This window comes from Uloborus diversus, chromosome 7, assembly GCF_026930045.1.
Source record: "Uloborus diversus isolate 005 chromosome 7, Udiv.v.3.1, whole genome shotgun sequence".
Taxonomy (NCBI): Eukaryota; Metazoa; Arthropoda; class Arachnida; order Araneae; family Uloboridae; genus Uloborus; species Uloborus diversus.
Window position 1 is genome coordinate 126,622,477 of NC_072737.1, and position 18,594 is coordinate 126,641,070.

Consider the following 18,594-nt stretch of genomic DNA (forward strand, 5'->3'; position numbering starts at 1 on the left):
CCACCGCAATTTCTTTAAATTTTAAAAAGTTATCAGCAATCTAATGAGCCGAATTTCTATAATTCTAGGATAGGCGACGAATGGTAAGGAATTGTTAGCAAACTGGCAACACTTTCCTGCCATCGCTATAGAGTGATTCATGATAAGAACAGATTATTTGTTGCTGGTCCCCTAAATGAATAGCAGACTTAATTGTTATTGGATTTGACGTCTGGAGTATACTTTTCATGAGAAAAAAATTACAGAGCAGAGAGCAATTGGTCTTTTATTTTTTGAGAAATCCGTAAAATTGTGAATTTTTGAAAGTGTCCCAATACTTTTGGTCATATAGTGCATGTAATACCTCATGTATTTTGCCGAATTTAGTAACTGGGAATCTGAGACTCTAAAAGTGCTAGGTTTAGTTTTATTGCAAAATTTCAACGCAAGATAGTTTACAAACATTGAGAGTGGGGGAAAAAGTGATTTTTGCCTTTGAGCTTGGAGCAGGGTGAGCACCCTTGCATACAAAGATCAGAGAAAAATCTTTAATTTTTCAAATTCAGGAAATCCTTATCCGTAGCCGTCCGCGACTTTGCCGTTGTTATGCTCAATTTGAAAGAACTTTCACCATAACAACCCCTTGAGAAATGCTATCGTAGCCTTCTCATCTGCATATAGTACTTAGATAAATAAATAAATATTTTTTCAAAAAGAAAAGGATTCAAAGATAAAGATTAGGGGAATTTTCTGGTCACCAGTGGTGAGAAAAGGTATTTATAGTAGCCACATTTTTTTCTAGTCGCCACTACATTTGTAAAACAGGTAACTAACCAACAAAGTAGTATTTAATTTAGCACTAAAATATAAATATTATCAGTTCAAATAAAGGTTAATGTAACTAATTAGTGGCATTAATGTTTATTGTACAATCAAGTATTAACTATGCAAAGAGGATCTAGTTTCATTTTTAAGAATGTTTTCTGCTAACTCGGATGGGGTTGGGGAGAGTGGCAAACAGGCAGAGGAAGTGAAAGAATTTCGCCAACCGATAACTAGTTAGTCCCCACTTTTATTCGGCACTCGATTTTTCAAATTTATTAAGTAGGATCATCCATTTTTAAAGAATATTTTTTGGTTAGAATTTGGAGTTCATTTCGTTAAAATTCAGTGTGGTCATGCAGGCTATCTTTTTTTTCCTTCCTTTTTTGATATTATCAATTTTCAATAACGAACATTTTTCTAAAAATAAAACGAATTTATAAATTTATTGCAAATATTCATTCATTCGTTAATTTTTCCTAGATGAGATCAGGAACCGTATTAATGGGGGAAAAAATCTTCGTTTCAAAAATTAATTTTAGTGCGAATGCAAATAAATTAATATCACAAGCGGGATTGCAAAATGCCGCGCCTTTTACACTGAGTTATTTTTCTTTTACCTATGTAGTCAAGACTCAAGAGGGAAAGAACTAGAATTTCCTTGGAAGGGTCTGTAAAAAGCTGCGGTTTCATTTCGCCGTCAGCTATTACCTCCTTCGACTACTCTGCACAGCAGGGGAGCGTCCGGTCTGTCCCCTTGCAAAATGTGACAGGTCACATGATCCACACTTTCATCGGCCACCGCTCGTTCTATTGGTTGTTGAAGTGTCAATCACTTCACTGATGTACACTGCTTTCGTTTAAAGAAAAGGCCCATTTTCAAGCGAGATGGTTTTTCTTTCCCACTGAAGAGCAGCCTTAAAAAATATCTCTGTTTTAAACATAGTGTTTAGAATTCGTCTTTGAAATGTTGAAATCGCGGATATTGCTAAGTAAACCAACTTTTTGCTCTCTTGTTTACTCGCGTTAGTGATAAAGATGTAGCTATGTAGAGGACACTTGTTAACACAAATCGTAGTCGGTCGAATTTCGAACGATGCGTTTTATGGTCTCTGGGAGGACTGCAAGCCGAAGCCGGAAATATAAATCGCGTGCCGACTTAAGTGAATAGCATCGATGTAATGTTGGGAAAGTAGACCAACCATTTTGTCTGCCTTATATGGGCAAGCATGTCTATCGTTAGCATTCTAAAAAGTCTCCGGGCTTTTTGAGTGGCAGGTGGTCGTGACGTCAGTGCGGGAGGCTTTTTATTCCGTTGAAGTGTGCGTAAATATAACATGCCGGTGGGACTTGGGTGTTTGCCAATCGTTTGTGTTGCTTATCATCGTTGTGATTTCTTAACAGCTCTCATTAAATTAAACAAATTAAAAGTGTCTGAGATTGGAGATGTATTTATTCCTCTATTGATGGGGTGGTGAAAGAGATATTGCTTAATAGAAATGGTTTCAGTTTTCCTGTTAGTCATCTTGAATGAACTGATTTGTTATGATGTGTTTGATTCTGAGTGTTTGAGATTCGCAGTCAGTTAACACACATTTTATTGAAATGGGAAAATGTTCAACAGCAAACCAAGTTATTGTTCTTGAAAATTTTAAAAGACGCAATTGCAGGATAAGGAGACTAGAAGGGCAAAGGATCGTCCGTGAGGCAGTCGGGGGCACCCCAAAGGGAAACAACGTGACCTGCCAAAAATTTATTTTTATTTTCGGCAAATTTGAAGACAGCATTGTAAAATTGGAAGTTGTTTTAGTCAAAATAGAAAAAAACCTGAAAAAAAAAAAAAAAAAAAAAAAAAAAAAATCGTCAGGGATTAGGCATGTAGCCTGTTCCGGCTTCTTGGTCGCCCCACCGTTTCCTGGACCTACCACGGTTTGCCCCTTGGTCTGTAATAAAAGGCAGCTCTTGGAAGTCCCCCTTGTGTCATACGTCGAACATGGTTTTTCCAATCGTTGCGATGTTCTGTAATTTTTTCATTGAGGCTGAATATCTGTAATTCCCTTCGAATAGATTCATTCCTTATTTTGTCTGGGATAGTGCAGTTCTTCAGTGATCGCAAATACTTCATCTCTGCTGCTTGAATTCTAGTAGTTTCTTGAGTGTTCAAAGTCCATGTTTCGGAGCCATATAGTGAGGTTGGCACCGCCATAACCTTATGGAACTTCAGTTGTGTTTCTTTTCTCGTGTTTCCCTTTTGAGTTCTTGTAAAGGTTCCACATAAGTGTTGAAACCTATGTAGTTTGTTTTGGACATCATTGTCGTGATCAAAGATGATGTCACATCCTAGGTACTTGAAGTGTTTCACTTGTTCAATAATTCTATTATCAATAACAATTTTACTGCTAATTGGATCTTTCCCCTAAATGCCATTATTTTAGTGTTCGGGATCTTCATATTATATTCTTGTCATATCTTGTGGAGTATGTAGGTGGATCTTTGAAGATCGTCTTCATTTGATTGGATAATAATCTGGTCGTCAGCAAAGAGTAATGTATTAACATAAGTTGACATATTCAGGTTAATACCAGCATTAACTAATGCTTTCCATGTACGCATGATATTATCAATATAAATATTGAAAAGGGTTGGAGATAAACTACAGCCTTGACATACTCCTTGATTAGTTTTGATTTTCTCTGTAAAAAAAAAATCAATCTGTTATAGTTGGGGCAAACCTAACCTGGCAGCATTATGAAGGCTACGCAGATCCTAATCAGAGCGTTATGACACTGCCAGGTTAGGTTTGCCCCAACTATTGTCGAAAATACGCTGATATGAATTTAGCAAACAAAGGAAAGACCGCAGTTTAAAGGTAAATAAAGGAAACTCAGAGATATGGCTGCTTCTGACAGGAAAATATATATAGATAGAAAATAGTAATGAATATTTGTTTAGGTAAGAGGAAAAAGCTGACATTCAGTGCCATTACACTGTTTTGTAATCCATTTTCCATCAGTTGCTTGATAGTATAAAAGGTACAGGGTAACCCCGATTGAAGGACATGGAACACTGTGACCTCCCAAAAACTTCCTAATTTGGTGACTTTTGTCTGACGCTCACAAAACTATCATCATTCTGCAAAATTTGGAGCCCCATTCGGCGAAGTTTGGAGTTCCATTCTTCAAATTGAGAATTTCTGCGCTCCCAAAAATTTAAGTTCGGGGTGCCCCCGAAAAGAAACTCATAAAATTAAATTATAGAAATTAGAGAAGGCGCTAGTTTTTTTTTTGCTTGTTTGTGGTGAAAGTTTGTAGATATACAAAAGGGGGCAGGGGGATCTCGATGCTGAATTAAACACACACACAAACACAAAAAAAAAAAAAAAAAAAAAAAAAAAAAAATCTACAAAATAAATAAATAAATAAATAAATAAATAGCAAAATAAATGCGAGTTTTCGTAGCCTCTTGCTCTTGCAAGCAATATTTATCAGCTAATGAGGAAAAGACTTCTTCAAATTATCAAACGCATTAGGAAACACTCTAGACTGCAGTGTTACTTAACCTTATTTGGCCTGTGGTCTGGTAAAATTTATAAAATTTTTCGGGCCAGTTTTTACATAAAAAGCAGTAAAATTAAACAAAACAGTTTTTTTTTTTTTAGTTTTGGAAAAACATAAATTAAGATGGTGAATAAATAACGCGAGCAGGTAAAAAATGTCATAGGACCTGTCCGATGTTTCTATGAACCGTGTGGGGCCGCCACGAGTTAACGGAGCTGGCTACCCGGCTCCTCGGCGGACCTGATTGGCGTCGCACAGTGGGGCGAAGAAGCCAAAAAGCGCTTAAAAGTGTTTTTGAACCTCTCTCGCTTGTTTGCTTACACAGGCATGTTATAATGGAGTTTTCTCGATTTGTTTGGGCTCAGGGTCCAAAGATCGCAGGTTTACGCAGCTAATTCCTTTTCAGGGTTTTTCTACAGACCATTTATGACTAATTAATATTAATTTCTAAGAGGACATAAGAGGATATTTTTTTGTAGAGTGTTTTGAAAAAAATAACTTTGAATTCCCAAGTTTTCGGTGCTTATCAAAACCGATTTTCGGTTTGAGAATGTGATTACTCATTTTTTTCGTTCCATTACTATCGTTGAACACGAGAGAAATTAAATATACACGCCTTTAATAAGGAAAAAAAAATTATACACTGCTTAAAAGCAATTTTTGTAAATTCCTGCACTCATGGTTCTTCAACTTTCTAAAGGTTCCCTTCAGCTTTGTAGTGGACGAAGGGCTCTAAAATTCTAGTTCTGATTGCCTAAGAGGTAGGCCTGTGCAAATTTATTAATCCTCAATCGTCTGGTTATAGAAAAAAAAAATAACACTTATACTCGCTTTTTGGTGTTTTCGCCCCACTGTGCGTCGGTCCGCTGGATCAGTGGTCGAGAATTATTTCATTTGGGGGAAGGATGTCAATTTTTTAAATTTTGTTTGGCATCCCTCCCTGACCCAATTTTGCCAGTCACTCAAACTCTCTACGTTTTCGATAGTTGAAGTTGGAATCATTGTACAATTGCGTCCGTTCAATTGGCGTACATTTTTTAAATAAATCTTTTGACTAGTGCAGAAACTTGAATAGCGTCACTTGTAGTTAACATCGCCGAATAACTGGGTCATGTAATCGGATATTAATTGCTGTCGAGATCCCTTTTTTTAAATAGCTTTTTCACGTGGACTTTTTGATTTGAAGCCGCGCCTTCTAGTTAAAGAACTTTAAGTGGTCTGGGCACCAGAAGTGTGCCTTGGAGAAAAAACCCTAAACAAATACATTTTTTTTTTCACGCGCCCACGCAAATTCATCCCGCTAACTTGATTCTTAGAAATTCGAAACTTCTCGAGGATGGATGTTCGCGCTGTTCCATGTGTAGTAAGATGGATGTATCTTTTCTTGGTTAGAAGTTTCGAAAGTGCTGTCGGTGACAGAAGTGAATTTCAAGAGTTGTCGATTTATCTTGAGTGGCTGTTTCTACAGTTAGAATCTGGTGTACATGTACTTTGCCAAGGTCGAATAATTAACAGAAGCAGCAGCTGCTTTTATCTGTTCTTGCAAAAAGTGGTTTATTTAGATGAGCAGAATTAAGTTGTTAATAAAGCATTGTTGCGACTCGAGCGCCTAAAATCACCCTTTTCCTCGGATAAGCTAAAAATAACTGTGAAGCGTAAATTTTTATCAATCCGTTCACATACAGTAAAACCCCTCTAATTCGGACACTAACGGGACAATTTTTTTTGTCCACAATAGAGGGCTGTCCGCAGGAAAGGGGTTTAATAATGTTATTTGCCTTGAAATAAGGGAATTAAAAAATGTCTGCATAAGAGGGTTGTCCGCATTGAGGGGTGTCCATTAGGTGGGATTTTAAGGAGGGATTCACTCCGGACTTAGTTTCATGTACAAGTGTAGTTAAAAATGAAGAAATATATACAGTAGTTAAAAATGACCAGGATAAGAAATTACTCATCAAATTATCTGCCATTAATACCCATAATCTTCACCAGTGACAGATTTACAGGTTTAAGGGCCCGTCGCGATAAAATTTTGGGGACTTCTTGTTTCTAACTCTTAAAACAGGTCCCTTTCGAGGCCCCTTGCAATTGCGAAACTTTTGATATGATAAATTACTAATTTTCACTTGTCCTAAAAAGTTCGTAAAGGTGCTTTATTTACTTAACAAAAATTAAGCTTCCGTAAAAATGCTTATTTTAAATGTAAAATGCTCGCAAGTCCTTTCTATTTCTTAAAAAAACTTTTCATCAAATTTAAGAATTACTCTGTTTCTTCTTCCCCATTTTTCCAAAAATTTCCATTAAAAAATACATACAGTAGACCCTGGTTTTACGCGGGTTCATTTTACGCGGTTTCGATTATACTCTGTCTAAGATTTGACACCTTTATTTTATTTTACGCGGATGCGACAATGTAAACAGTTAAAAATTTCCCCTCTTTCAAAATCCAAACTCCTACAGATTGCAGATTACACGTAATAAACTGCATAGACGTTTTAAGCAATTTGTTCCAAAGCTCCTTCCAGAAGTGAAGTTATTAAACTCACACAGTTCAGAACTCTCAGGAAGAAGGGCTTATAGGAGTGACAAAGGCAGCCAAAACCAACGAGGATACACACAGCCAAAGACGTTTACATTGAAAGTTTTGAGCCACTCCTTGACAATTGAAATGATCTTTCTAATTGTTAGTGAAGGAAGATTCTGTCATGGAAATGACACGTGGTCATGGATGCGTTAATGCTCTGCAAAGAATTACAGAGAAAAAAATTCGTAATGACTGCCAAATGACTATCATTGCCAGCTCCTCTTTATAAACAGAACACGAAATTAGTTTGTTTTCTTTGCGCATGTTGCGCACAAAATCGATATAAGTACACATTAAACTTATTATACAAATAGTCATCACTAGAATGAAATAGTTTTTTTTATCTACAGAACCTAACTCCTATTTTAACACTACTATTATTCCTCAATTTACGCGGCATTTCCGTGGAACGTAACCCCCGCGTAAAACGAGGGTCTACTGTATTAACGGTTTTCCTTTTTTTCACGCTCTTCTCTTCGCATCTTCTTAAATGTTGGCTTCTCGGCAATTTCCTGCTGATATTCCTTTTATTTTTGAAAGTTCACCTAAAAGACAAATGCTCTCAATGCTGATCTTGATCGATTTTTGGATTATTTCTTCCATGCTTTCACTGGCTTTAGATATAAGCAAATTTGCCTATTCACGGTCGATGTTTTACTGTAAGATGTTTTCACTCGCAGGGTTGCGTGCAGCAGGGGAGAACTAAATTTTTTTTCTATGCAGCCGGTGTTGGGCATTAATCAATTATTTTTTCAATTGCCTAGTTAATTGATTAACGAAGTAATTGCAATTAAATTAATTGCAATTAAACAATTGTACTTTACAATTAATTTAATTAGTTTAATGTACGTTAATCGCTTCTCACAATTAAAATAATTGCAAGTAATTTTTAAAATTGTTTTATAAAACAAAACTAACAATTATCTTAATGTATCAATAGGTACAGCGCAGGCGTACAGAGTTCAAAGTATTATTCGAATTCGTATTTTCGTTCAGTGCTGATTGCTCGCTCGCCACTTGAACTATTCTCGTTTTGGAAAGTTTTTTTCCACACGTAAATGTTTGTGTTTTAATTAAGTGTTTTAAAATAGTGCAAATCATTGTTTTATAGTTTAAGCTGTAACAGGGGAAATGAGAAAGAAAGACATAACAGGGGATGTAAGATCTCCGAGTCCGCTCTGTTTATTTATTTTTTTTTTTAAAATCGTGTATTAAGATGCATTTCTGTCATTTCCCTTTGAATGTTCTTCGGACTTTTACTAGTACGGAAAAAAAAATTAATTGAAATATACCTTTTTTGAGAAAATTTTGCTGGAGCCATAAGTTTTTTTGGAAAAAAAAAAAAAAAAAATCATACGCTGCAGTAAATAATTTATTGTTCGAAATAAAATTACTTATATTTTATTGATATTTTATTTGTTGCTAACATCTGTATTTAAATAGTTAGATAGTAATATGGTACCCGTTGAGCATCCACATCCCAGGTAGACCTGTCGTCTGTAGAATATATTGTACAAAACCAGTAATTTTTTTTATGAGTTAGTTTTAATTAAAATTCACAGAACTATCGACATTTTTTAATTGTAGTAAACTATAATTAACAATTAATTTTTAACTGTGGTAAACTACAACTAACAATTTATTGTTAATTGTAATTTTCCGCAATTACAATTGATCAATTGTTAGTTATTTTGGTTACGTTTACCAATAAATCAATTGTTAATCTTTAATTGTCAATGCAATTTAAATTTGCCCAACTCTGTATGCAGCCACTTTTAATGCCATTTAATCGTTTACTGATTTGCAAGTGATCATTGAAGTTTCTCTTGATTTTTGGATCACGTTATCCTCATATTTTATTTTAAACCTTTTCTTTTTTTTTTCTTCCAAGTCATCTGAAATAATATTTTATTTTCTTTCCCTTCTGTAGACCTATTCCGGCCTCTTTTGTGTCGTCGTGAATCCCTACAAGAAACTTCCTATCTACACCGAGAAGGTGATCGAACTCTACAAAGGCAAGAAACGCCATGAAGTGCCTCCACACATATTTGCAGTTACGGATGGGGCCTATAGGAGTATGCTGCAAGGTCAGTAGAAGTTTTAATTTATATAACTCTAGATCTGTGTGCGTCAGTGCTTTATGTGCGCTTGATAGAGTGGACTTCGGTTACAATCGCTTTAATGATTCAAACTGTCAAAAATAGAACAAAATCCAGCGTTGTTGAATTGGCAGCTTTATTGAATCAACCGCTTTATGGAATCAAAACTGTTTTGTACGAATGTGATTCATATAAGCGGCGGCTACTATAACTTAATTTAAAATATGAAAGATGAAACAACACTTTGGAAGGAGAGGAGTACAGTGAAACCTGTGTTAGTTGATCCCTTTTGGTACAGTACTTTTGTGGTCAGGTTATAGAGGTTGATGGATAAATTTTGAAATTTGAAGGAAAAAAAAAAATAAAAATCCACAATTATTTCATTTTTCACGAAAAAGGGACCCTGTGAAAAAGCCTGGACAGACCTCAAAAAATGATACAGGACGAAATCTGTACCTGACAAAAGCGGTCAATAGGCTGGTGGTCAAATTAACAGGGGGAGGTGTTCAACTTCAGGGATTGTTCAAGGGGTGGGTTTTTAGGGTCTAAGCACCCTCCGAAATGTTTGAAAACTATTCCAAAAAATGCTTTTCATTATATACTTTTCTTTTGCTAAAAAAATATTGCTATTTTTTATTTATGTATTTTATTTTTAATTTCATTTGAAAAATAAAATGACTATTGTTGAAGATTCGCACAAACTCTGCTTTATCTGCAGTAATTATTTTTAGTGCTGTTTTAGTGAGCATTTTTTTTTTTCCAAAACAATACATCCAGTACCGTACATCGACTTCGATGTGCTCCCCCGCCCCGCAAGACTTGTGCCATAAGATTTTAAGTTTCAACACAGTTGTTAAATTTTTTCAGAGCCTCACACCTCTTTCGCCACTGTGCTATGTACGTCACTGAATACAACGTTTCCATCAAATTTTGAATATCTGTCGCTATCAAAAAACACCAAAATTCTTTTAGTTTGAAAAATTCCAAACTGTGGGTTTAATCTATATACATAAATGGCTACTTCTGTATATATGTCCGGGGTAAGCTTCAAAACTACTGGACCGATTTTAACCATTTTTTCACCATAGATAGCTACATTATCAGGAAGCAACATAGGCTATAATTTATTCCTAAAAAACTTAGTTAAAAAAGGTATGATGGAAAACAGTAAATTTCATGTAATTTCCCCATTAAATGATTAAATATAAAAACCAATGTTACAAAAATTCGTTGCCTTACAACAACAATATTAATACTAATGATATTGAAAAATTTGAATCAAGGCTTCTCTGTAGCAAGCATGAAATTTATTGCTTTCTTAGGATTTTTTTTTCTCATCTATGCAATAGGGATACCGGAACTAAGTAAAAAGACAATTGATTTTGGCAACTGTTAGAAAACTAAGATTTTATTGTGTAAAATTACGCAGGCCTGCAAAATTCGATTCATTGAAAAAGGGATTGTACGGTAATGAGGCGACAATATCTCATTGACAAAAATTAGTAACAAACAGTTTTACAAAGAAGGGAGGGGGAGCATTTTCTAAGGTATCCCAAAACGATTACCACAAATTTGGTAACAATTAAAATCGCACCAAGAACCCACAAAATTGAAATTTTCCATATTAACTTAGGCAAGTATAGTGCGATTACGGGCGGCTACATGTTTTAAAACCGTTTGTATTTCAATAAATGTTTACTTCTTAAATCGTCATGTTCAGAAAAAGGAATTTCAATTTTCAAACTCATGCGTTTTTCCTTTAATTTTGATATTTTTGCAGTAAAATTTTGAGTAAAAGTAGTTGCAAGATTTAAAAAAGTGACATTTGTTGGACAGCGTCTAATTGCAACGCAAAGAAGTCGCTGTGTGACGTCATGAATTCGGACGACCTTCTGAAGTACGCTGAATGTCTGAGATGGAATGCCAAATATTGCAACAGTTGCCCATCAAATATGTCGTTTTCGACCTTGCGTCGGTAAACACACCGGAATGGTGGGTGGTTCAGCCTAGCACCACATTTTTCTCTGGAAAATTTCCAATTATTCAGATCTTTTGTAGACTGTGGGATGTTGCTGTTGTTCAGACTTCCAGTGTAAAGCTTTCGGAAATGATTGATTAATAGCTTTTTTCCAAGTAAAAACTTAAGAAGCAGATAAGATGTTTATAACTTGTGTGTGATGCAATGCTTGTTCTGTTTTTATTTAAAGCGAAACCTATGTAAAGTTCAAAACCGATCCGCTACCCTACTTTGTTATTTAAAGGGAGGTTAAGTACTAATCGGGATTTTGGAATGAACTTGAAATTAGTTGCGCCCCTCGCCGATGCAGGACTCTGGATTTAGATGAAATGGGGCCCTTAACAATTTCGGGTATGGGGCTCCTTTTGTAGTCCGGACAATTTTTCTGTCTGCGAAAGAGACCATTTTAAATTACCCTTTTTCCTGTGATACATAAAGCCATGCTTTACTGTTTTTTTTTCGTTTTTTAATGTTTTGTTGCTGTTTGTGTTTCGATCGACCTTAAGAGGGAAAATAGTATCAAGAGAGCGATGCAGAGCTCTCATTAAAATGTATGGACTATCCCGAAGTTCAGGAGGAAATTTTTAAAAAAGACACGAAATAGAACATGAATTAAACAACAAAAATGTAGGAAAAGAAATAGGCAAAAAACACTTTTAAAAAGTGATATCCACTTTTGCTAACTAAAATAATAAGTTTTTTTTTTTTGGGGGGGGGGGGGTCCACAAATCAAAGACAGCAGTCGACAGAAAGAAAGAGCGCGAGGTAGTGGAAAAGATAATGAATTGTTACTTACTCATATCGGTTTTCGGTGCAAGTAGTTTTTAATCGTCCCCCCTTCTCTTCCTCAACCCACCAACAAATACAACAATGAATTAAATATAAAATGATCAATAATAATAAATTCTTTAAAATAAATCTTGTACAGATTTAGAAAATAGGTAACTAGAGAGTAACATGTTGTTCATTTGGGCCATTCATAATTTTTTTAATATCAATAATTTTTACACCTGATGTGGCAAGAAATAAAATTGAAGCACACTTTGCTCAGGAGGTTTGCTGATAAGTTTCAAAGACTTATCCAATTATTTTCAAGGACTCCAGAGCAATTAAAATCATTTGCCCTTTCCAGTCTGACATTTTAGTACTTGATTGTATAGTTTTTAAGTTTTGTTCAAACGTCTTGAGAAACATCTATTTTGAGGTCAAAAGGAAAAAAAAAACTATTGATCTCATTGCAACAACTTTTCTTCAATGCAGAAAACGGAAAGGAATAGAGGTAGTGTAATATTTTCCCCTTTCGTGCTAAACAGCCTGATAATATGCCGTAGAAGTAAGATAAAAGCAAGCATAACAAAAGAATTTCCCAAATACTGCATTCGGGACTAAACAAATAGCCAAATAGGTAACATGTGAATCACATAAATTAATCTCAAGTAATGTGTTTCAGAAACGTGAAAACCCTGATTTTTACATCGTTGTTGCAGAATGTAGCAAGGAGCTGAATTTCACATATTTTGGCACCCCCCCCCCCTCCGCCTAGACTTACTTTCATTTGTTAAAAATTTATTCAATGTTTGTAGTCGCACTTTTCCAGATTTTCAAGCACTAAAAATGATTTTTCAAGTTCTCTTTTTTTCTTTTCGGAAGTTGAAAGCTTGTTTAGCTTATAGTATTTAAATCCGGCTCTGCCCGCGTCCATGCCCTTTTCTTGTCCTCGTTTGTTTCTCAGTGCTGTTTTTAACCCCCACCCCCCTTGGTTGCAGTCCTAAAAGGAAAAAAAAAAAAAAACCATGAAACTTGCAGAACATCGTGCAATGTCGACCACATCTAGGTAAAGATGAATGAATTCATTAAAAAGGAAAAAAAAAGTTAAGCCGCGACTCCACATCACCGGAAAGTCGTCGGAAACGGACAACGGAAACAGAAAAACCTCCCCACTTCCGGTTGTTTCCTTTTCCGAGCGGCAGAAACACGACGGAATCGAGAGTTGAAACATTTTTAACTTTTTCTGTTTCTGGCAGCGGAATCCGCTTCGCAACAGCCAATAGGAACTCTTCTTCACATTGTCAACAACGTCTTTCTTTTTAGCAATGGCGACGGCCAGTGGATCGAAAATAAACTTAGAAGTATTTTTAGAAGAGGTAAGGAAATATCCTTGCCTCTTCGACAAAAAAAGAAAAGACTACAAAGATAGTCAATTGAAGAAAAGTTTGTGGCACGTGATCGGCTCCAAATTCAATTTGAGTGGTAAGTCGAACATTTTTAGTCGCTGTATTTGATTGGTTTGAGCTATGCGTTTGCAATCAACACTCAACTGTAACAAATTAAAATTTTTGCAGGTCCAGTAGCAGAAACAAAATGGAAAGTACAAAGAGACCGATTTACGAAAGAAAAAAGAAAAGTGAGGGACAGTTTAGGTACAGGGAAGGGAACCCTGGAAGTCTATGTTCCGAAATGGTTCCTGTACCAACAAATGGAATCGATTCTCAATGTATGTTCGTCAGAAAATACAAGGTTAGTTATTTTATGCAGAATTTGGAAATATATCTTTCATTCCTTTATTTAGCGTAATAAATACATTGATAGCTGTTTTTTCTGCATGTAAAATTAAATTTTTTTTCTCTTACCTAAATTTTCAATCAACTTGATCTGTAATTTTCGAATTTAACTATTTAAAAATTGAAAGTTACTATTGCAAGGTGCTTGATCTGGGGGAGAGCAAGCGAGGCAGCAAACACACCCCATTTTTTGTGTTGGAGGTTTTCATTCTCGTTAAAATTTCATATTAAGTCTTGTTGAGAAATGTGTACGTGCAGTGGTTTCAATATTTTGGCACACCTTGTAAAAATTATAGATTCAGTACTGCCACTCCGCTTGATCGTTACTACCTAAAAATTTGCTAATTTAGAAAGGTTAATTTGTATAACGCAGGCTAATCATTTAAGGGCACTTGAGAAGGTAATTGTCCCTAAATGACGGGCTTTGTGAAGTCAATGCATCTATATGAGTGGGTATGGTTTTTTGTTTTTGGATATAATTTGCACTAACCATATATCCTTTGAGGGACCTGATTAGTGTTGTACCAAGTACTCGGTAAATACTCAGCACTCGGCCTGATTGGCCAATTTTCCAAGTAGTATGTTAATCGGCCAACGCCGAGTTGCTGTAAAATTAAGTATTACTCAAGATAATGAAATTTTAAAGGAATTTATAATTGCTTTATTTGTAAAATGCAACTGTGTTTCTATGTATAAGTTAGATAAAAAAAAATAACATAAAATCAATAAAAGTTATGGCCTATGTTACTTCTACTAGGCTAGAAGCATGAATGTGATTTGGTGTTCAACTACATTTCAGTATCGCATTTTAATCAGGGCCGCCGAGAACAGCTGTGTGACCCTTGTCAGTATGGTCTCTGAACCCCTTTCCCGCCTTAAAATCTTTTAATAAATTATACTACTCTCCATAATAGGAACCATGCCTTCCTAAGAGCCAGGCACCTTGGTTACAACTGAAATGTCCAAATGATTCTTAGGATGAATAGAGAACAAATAATCTTTAAATCATACTCCAATTGATTTGAAATAATTAGAAACTTAGATTCCGAATTTGTTAAACCATGGTTCTGTAAATTGAATTTGGGGCATGTAGTGGTTACAATACCTAGAAGTAAAATTGAAAGTCATTTATATTATAGTAAGAAAAAGATAGTAACTATTTTAGGGAAAAGAAAAATAAATAAATGCTATGAAATATTTTAATAATCAAAATCATTGTAATTTGAATTGTTTTGCAAAAAGTGTAATACCACATATTTGATACTCAATATGTTTCTAGACCTCATAGTCTGATTCATTATAAAATACTTGCTCTTTGAGAGCTTTTTATGTACAGTAAATTACATTTTGCTGGAATCAAAAAAATTTTTAATAACCGCCGTTTTAAATTACTGCTGGTCCCAGACCAGTAAAAACTTACCTCGGACCATGATAAAAGAATAATGAGGGGGAACTGCCAATCATTTTTACAGTAAAAAAATGTGGTTAATTTATTTAGCATTGAATTTAATGCAGACCAGTGATTTTGTCTGTGAACCGGTATATATTCATGCTCACTGGTCCAAAGGACCAGTAAGATTTTTTGAATGATTTCTAGCGCTGATAACTAATGCTGGAGTTTGAAATATGTGCTGTGTAAATGAGGTGACTTATTTTGAATGAGACAATCTAGTTTTCTATTAGTGTACTCAGTTGCAAGATGCTACGAGGTCCCTTCTACTAAAGCGACTAAATCGAGCATAGAATGTTTCAACCAAAAGGCCTTGAGTAGAATTTTGTAAACCAAGTTATTGTAACACAACTGTGTTAAGTCCATCAAGGGTTTCAATCATATAAACATTCAACATAATTATTGAATGAATTGTGTGTGCCCACACCAGGCGGAATAAGAGGTGGTGGAGTATTCAATACTTTACCAAAGGGCTGCTTGGTAAATGTTTGTTTCGATTTCTACTCATAAAATTTCACCCAAGCCCTGCCTTAGCTAGGATAAGCCTAATTTGTTGCTTGAAATCACTTGACAAATTTGTTTCTAAAGTTTTCTTGAGAATTTCACCTGAGATGTTCATCCAATTGTTGATCACTAAATTATAAAATTATGCGGATTCGCGTTAGAAGTTGATCCTTTGATTATTCACGCAATAACTTCTTCCCGGATTATGCGCACCATTACCCAGAAGTATGTGATTTATATATTTGCAATAGCAAATTTGAAGGTTTACAGTGAATCAATGAATTGAATATAATTTCTGAAAAAAAATATTTTTATACTTATTATTATTTGTACATTTTTAGAACCTTTGGAAACATAGACTCAGATGATATATCTGAAGGCTGCACAACCCAAGAGAGTATCCTGGGAAATAATATCTCCGCATCTCAAAAGTAAGTTGTAAGCAGTATTATCTTTTTTGATAAATGTCCACCTGTTGTAGGGCAGTAGCGTAACTATAGGGTCTAGCGCCCCTGGCGAACTGAAGAAATTGTCCCCCCCCCAGGGCACCCACATGAAAAGTCACTGGAGGATTTTTTTTGGAACATTTTGATTAATTGATTCAACAAATAGGAGGCAGCATTGTATTTTTTTGTCTTATTTTCTTTTTTAGAATTGTTTTCAATGATGCCCAATGCTCCTTCTCAGTACATGTTATGTGTGTGTACATATATTTCAGTGCCGGAGAATCGGGGGGGGGGGGGGGGGGGGCACTGCCCCGCACTTTTTTCATCATTGAAGATTTCCTCAACGTTAAGATTTCAATTTCAAAACATTCTGGGTGAGGTTACCCAAACATTAACGTCACTAAATACTGCTTAAAGTTTCAGTTTTAAAATGTTTTGAAATTTTTCCAGGAGAAAATTCCTGAGCGCACTCCTTCCTTTCTTTAAATTAAAAGATGACCTGAATTTGCGTTATAAAGATTTCCAGTTTGAAGGAAAAAATTCAGGAAGAGAACCCCAATAGATAGCGTAAAACTGCGTTTTTAACTCCAATTTAGAGAAAAAAAAAAGAAATATGGAGATCTTTTTCTGATGTTCCCAAAGGAAGTTCAAGACTGTTCTTAGGATGTCATCCGTTCAAAAAAAAAAAAAAAATACTGGGAAAACTTCCGAACCCTATCGTTCCACCTTCTGAAATAACGTTTCAACGGACGTTCAAATAATGTTTTAAACTTTGCCAATTTTCTGGCAGAGAACGCCAAACTCCTTGCTCTTAAATTTTTCTTTTTAATCAGTCAAAATTCCGCTCCCTTGGCTGCTGCGCCCCTGGCGACAGCCACTCCTGCCAACCCCTAGTTACGCTACTGGGTAGGGGGGGGGTTCTTTCTCTTTTATGATAACAGAATAGAACATGAAACATTGAAAATACTTTTACATTTCAGTATATGCAGCATCACTGAATACAATGATGATTCACTGGATGGAGAGATTGATTCAGACGACGAACTGGTGCATTCCAGGGCAGGACCCAGTTCACCCAGCACCCCCGCTCCAAAGTAATTTTTTCATTTATACTATATTTCTGACAGCTATAGCCAGAAAACGTCTAGAATATGTGACCAGACATGAGTCCATATTCTTTCACCATCAGAATACTCTGCCTCGTTTTACTGTTCCGGTCAAAAACAATTTGGGAAATAACGGATGGGAAATTCCGGCTCACCCGCCTTCTAGCCCATGTTTTGATCAATGCAGAACGTTTTGACTGGAATACGCTTTACTTCAAAGCAGGGTATTGGTATTGAAAATTGGCTTGATTCATTGTTGGTTTCAAAAGATGAATGCTTCTTCCATGACGAAATCCTTTTAAGTCCCCGAAAGATGGGAAAAAGTAGTGGCCAGCAATAGACAAGACTTAGAATGATGTATCAATTTATTTTCTCATTAAAATAAGTGTGTTTTTTTAGTACAGCAGTACAGATCATTTATTAGCATTATCAAGTGCTTCAATTTTGTAAAAATGTTAATAAATTAAAGCAAAATAATGCATCATCAAATTACAACAATATTTTTCATCTCAGAGACGTGAAATTTATTAGTTTGTTTTTGAAAAGAGGTTACTTTGGAAATTTATTGTAAGTTTTCCTTCCAATGGTTTAATTTGCGGTGAAACTGAGGGAGGGTAATTTATTTTTATTTTGTTGCAAAAGGAACCTTTAATCTGGCATGGCTTGATAATTTGAATTTCCCAGCATGCTGGTCAACCTGTTTTTTTTTCTTCTGGCATGCCATGCCAGCTAGTATAGTATTTAAATTTTGTCTAACAATGAAAGGCTCTGATGCAATCCTGTTGTGAAACATGATCTGCAATCGACTCAACTTATGCAGTTATCTGCTTTGCTAGTTAACAAATATATTTACATTTCAGGTCCAGTAAGCAAATTAAAAGAAAGGCGGAGGAGATGAATCTCGTGACCAATGAAGTTAGAGAGACGAATAAGGTCATAGCAAGTTATTTTTCAAAAAAAGACGACGAAGTAAAGGATGACATGGTCCACAGATTCTGTCTCCTATTAGAGTCGCGCTTCCGAAATTTTGACAAGAAAAAGCAATTAAGAGGGATGCATAAGATGGAATTTATTATGCAGGAACTGGAACTGGAAGAAATGTAAAAATAAATTAAAATTTAAATAAAATAATTTTATTTTATGCTCTTTTTAGTCATTAAAAAATATTTAAAACTATATTCCCTAGACATGTGATGTTTACTTTCATTCTTCTATGAGGAATAAATTATAATTCTTTAACAGTATGGTATTTTACAGCATTTTTAGGATATGAAACTAGTTTTAGGACAATAAACTAATATATTTATTTTATTATTTTTTGTTAAAACCCAGCTTTAAAATGTGTTTTTTTTTTTTTTTTTAAATAGACCAACTCACATAAAATTATGATTTCTTTGAAATTTTTTTCCATGGCTGAAAAGAATATTTAAATGTTTTATAGGAATAAAAAAAAATGAAATCAAGTTTCT

The 18,594-nt window shown here is 35.1% G+C and overlaps 1 protein-coding gene across 1 annotated transcript in view; it reads left to right on the forward strand.

Moving 5' to 3' along the window:
• Positions 1-18,594, forward strand: part of LOC129226547 (myosin heavy chain, non-muscle-like) — a 194,348-nt gene that overhangs the window by 63,755 nt on the left and 111,999 nt on the right. The window contains 1 exon segment of the mRNA XM_054861156.1: positions 8,873-9,029. Coding sequence (XP_054717131.1) covers positions 8,873-9,029 — 157 coding nt within the window.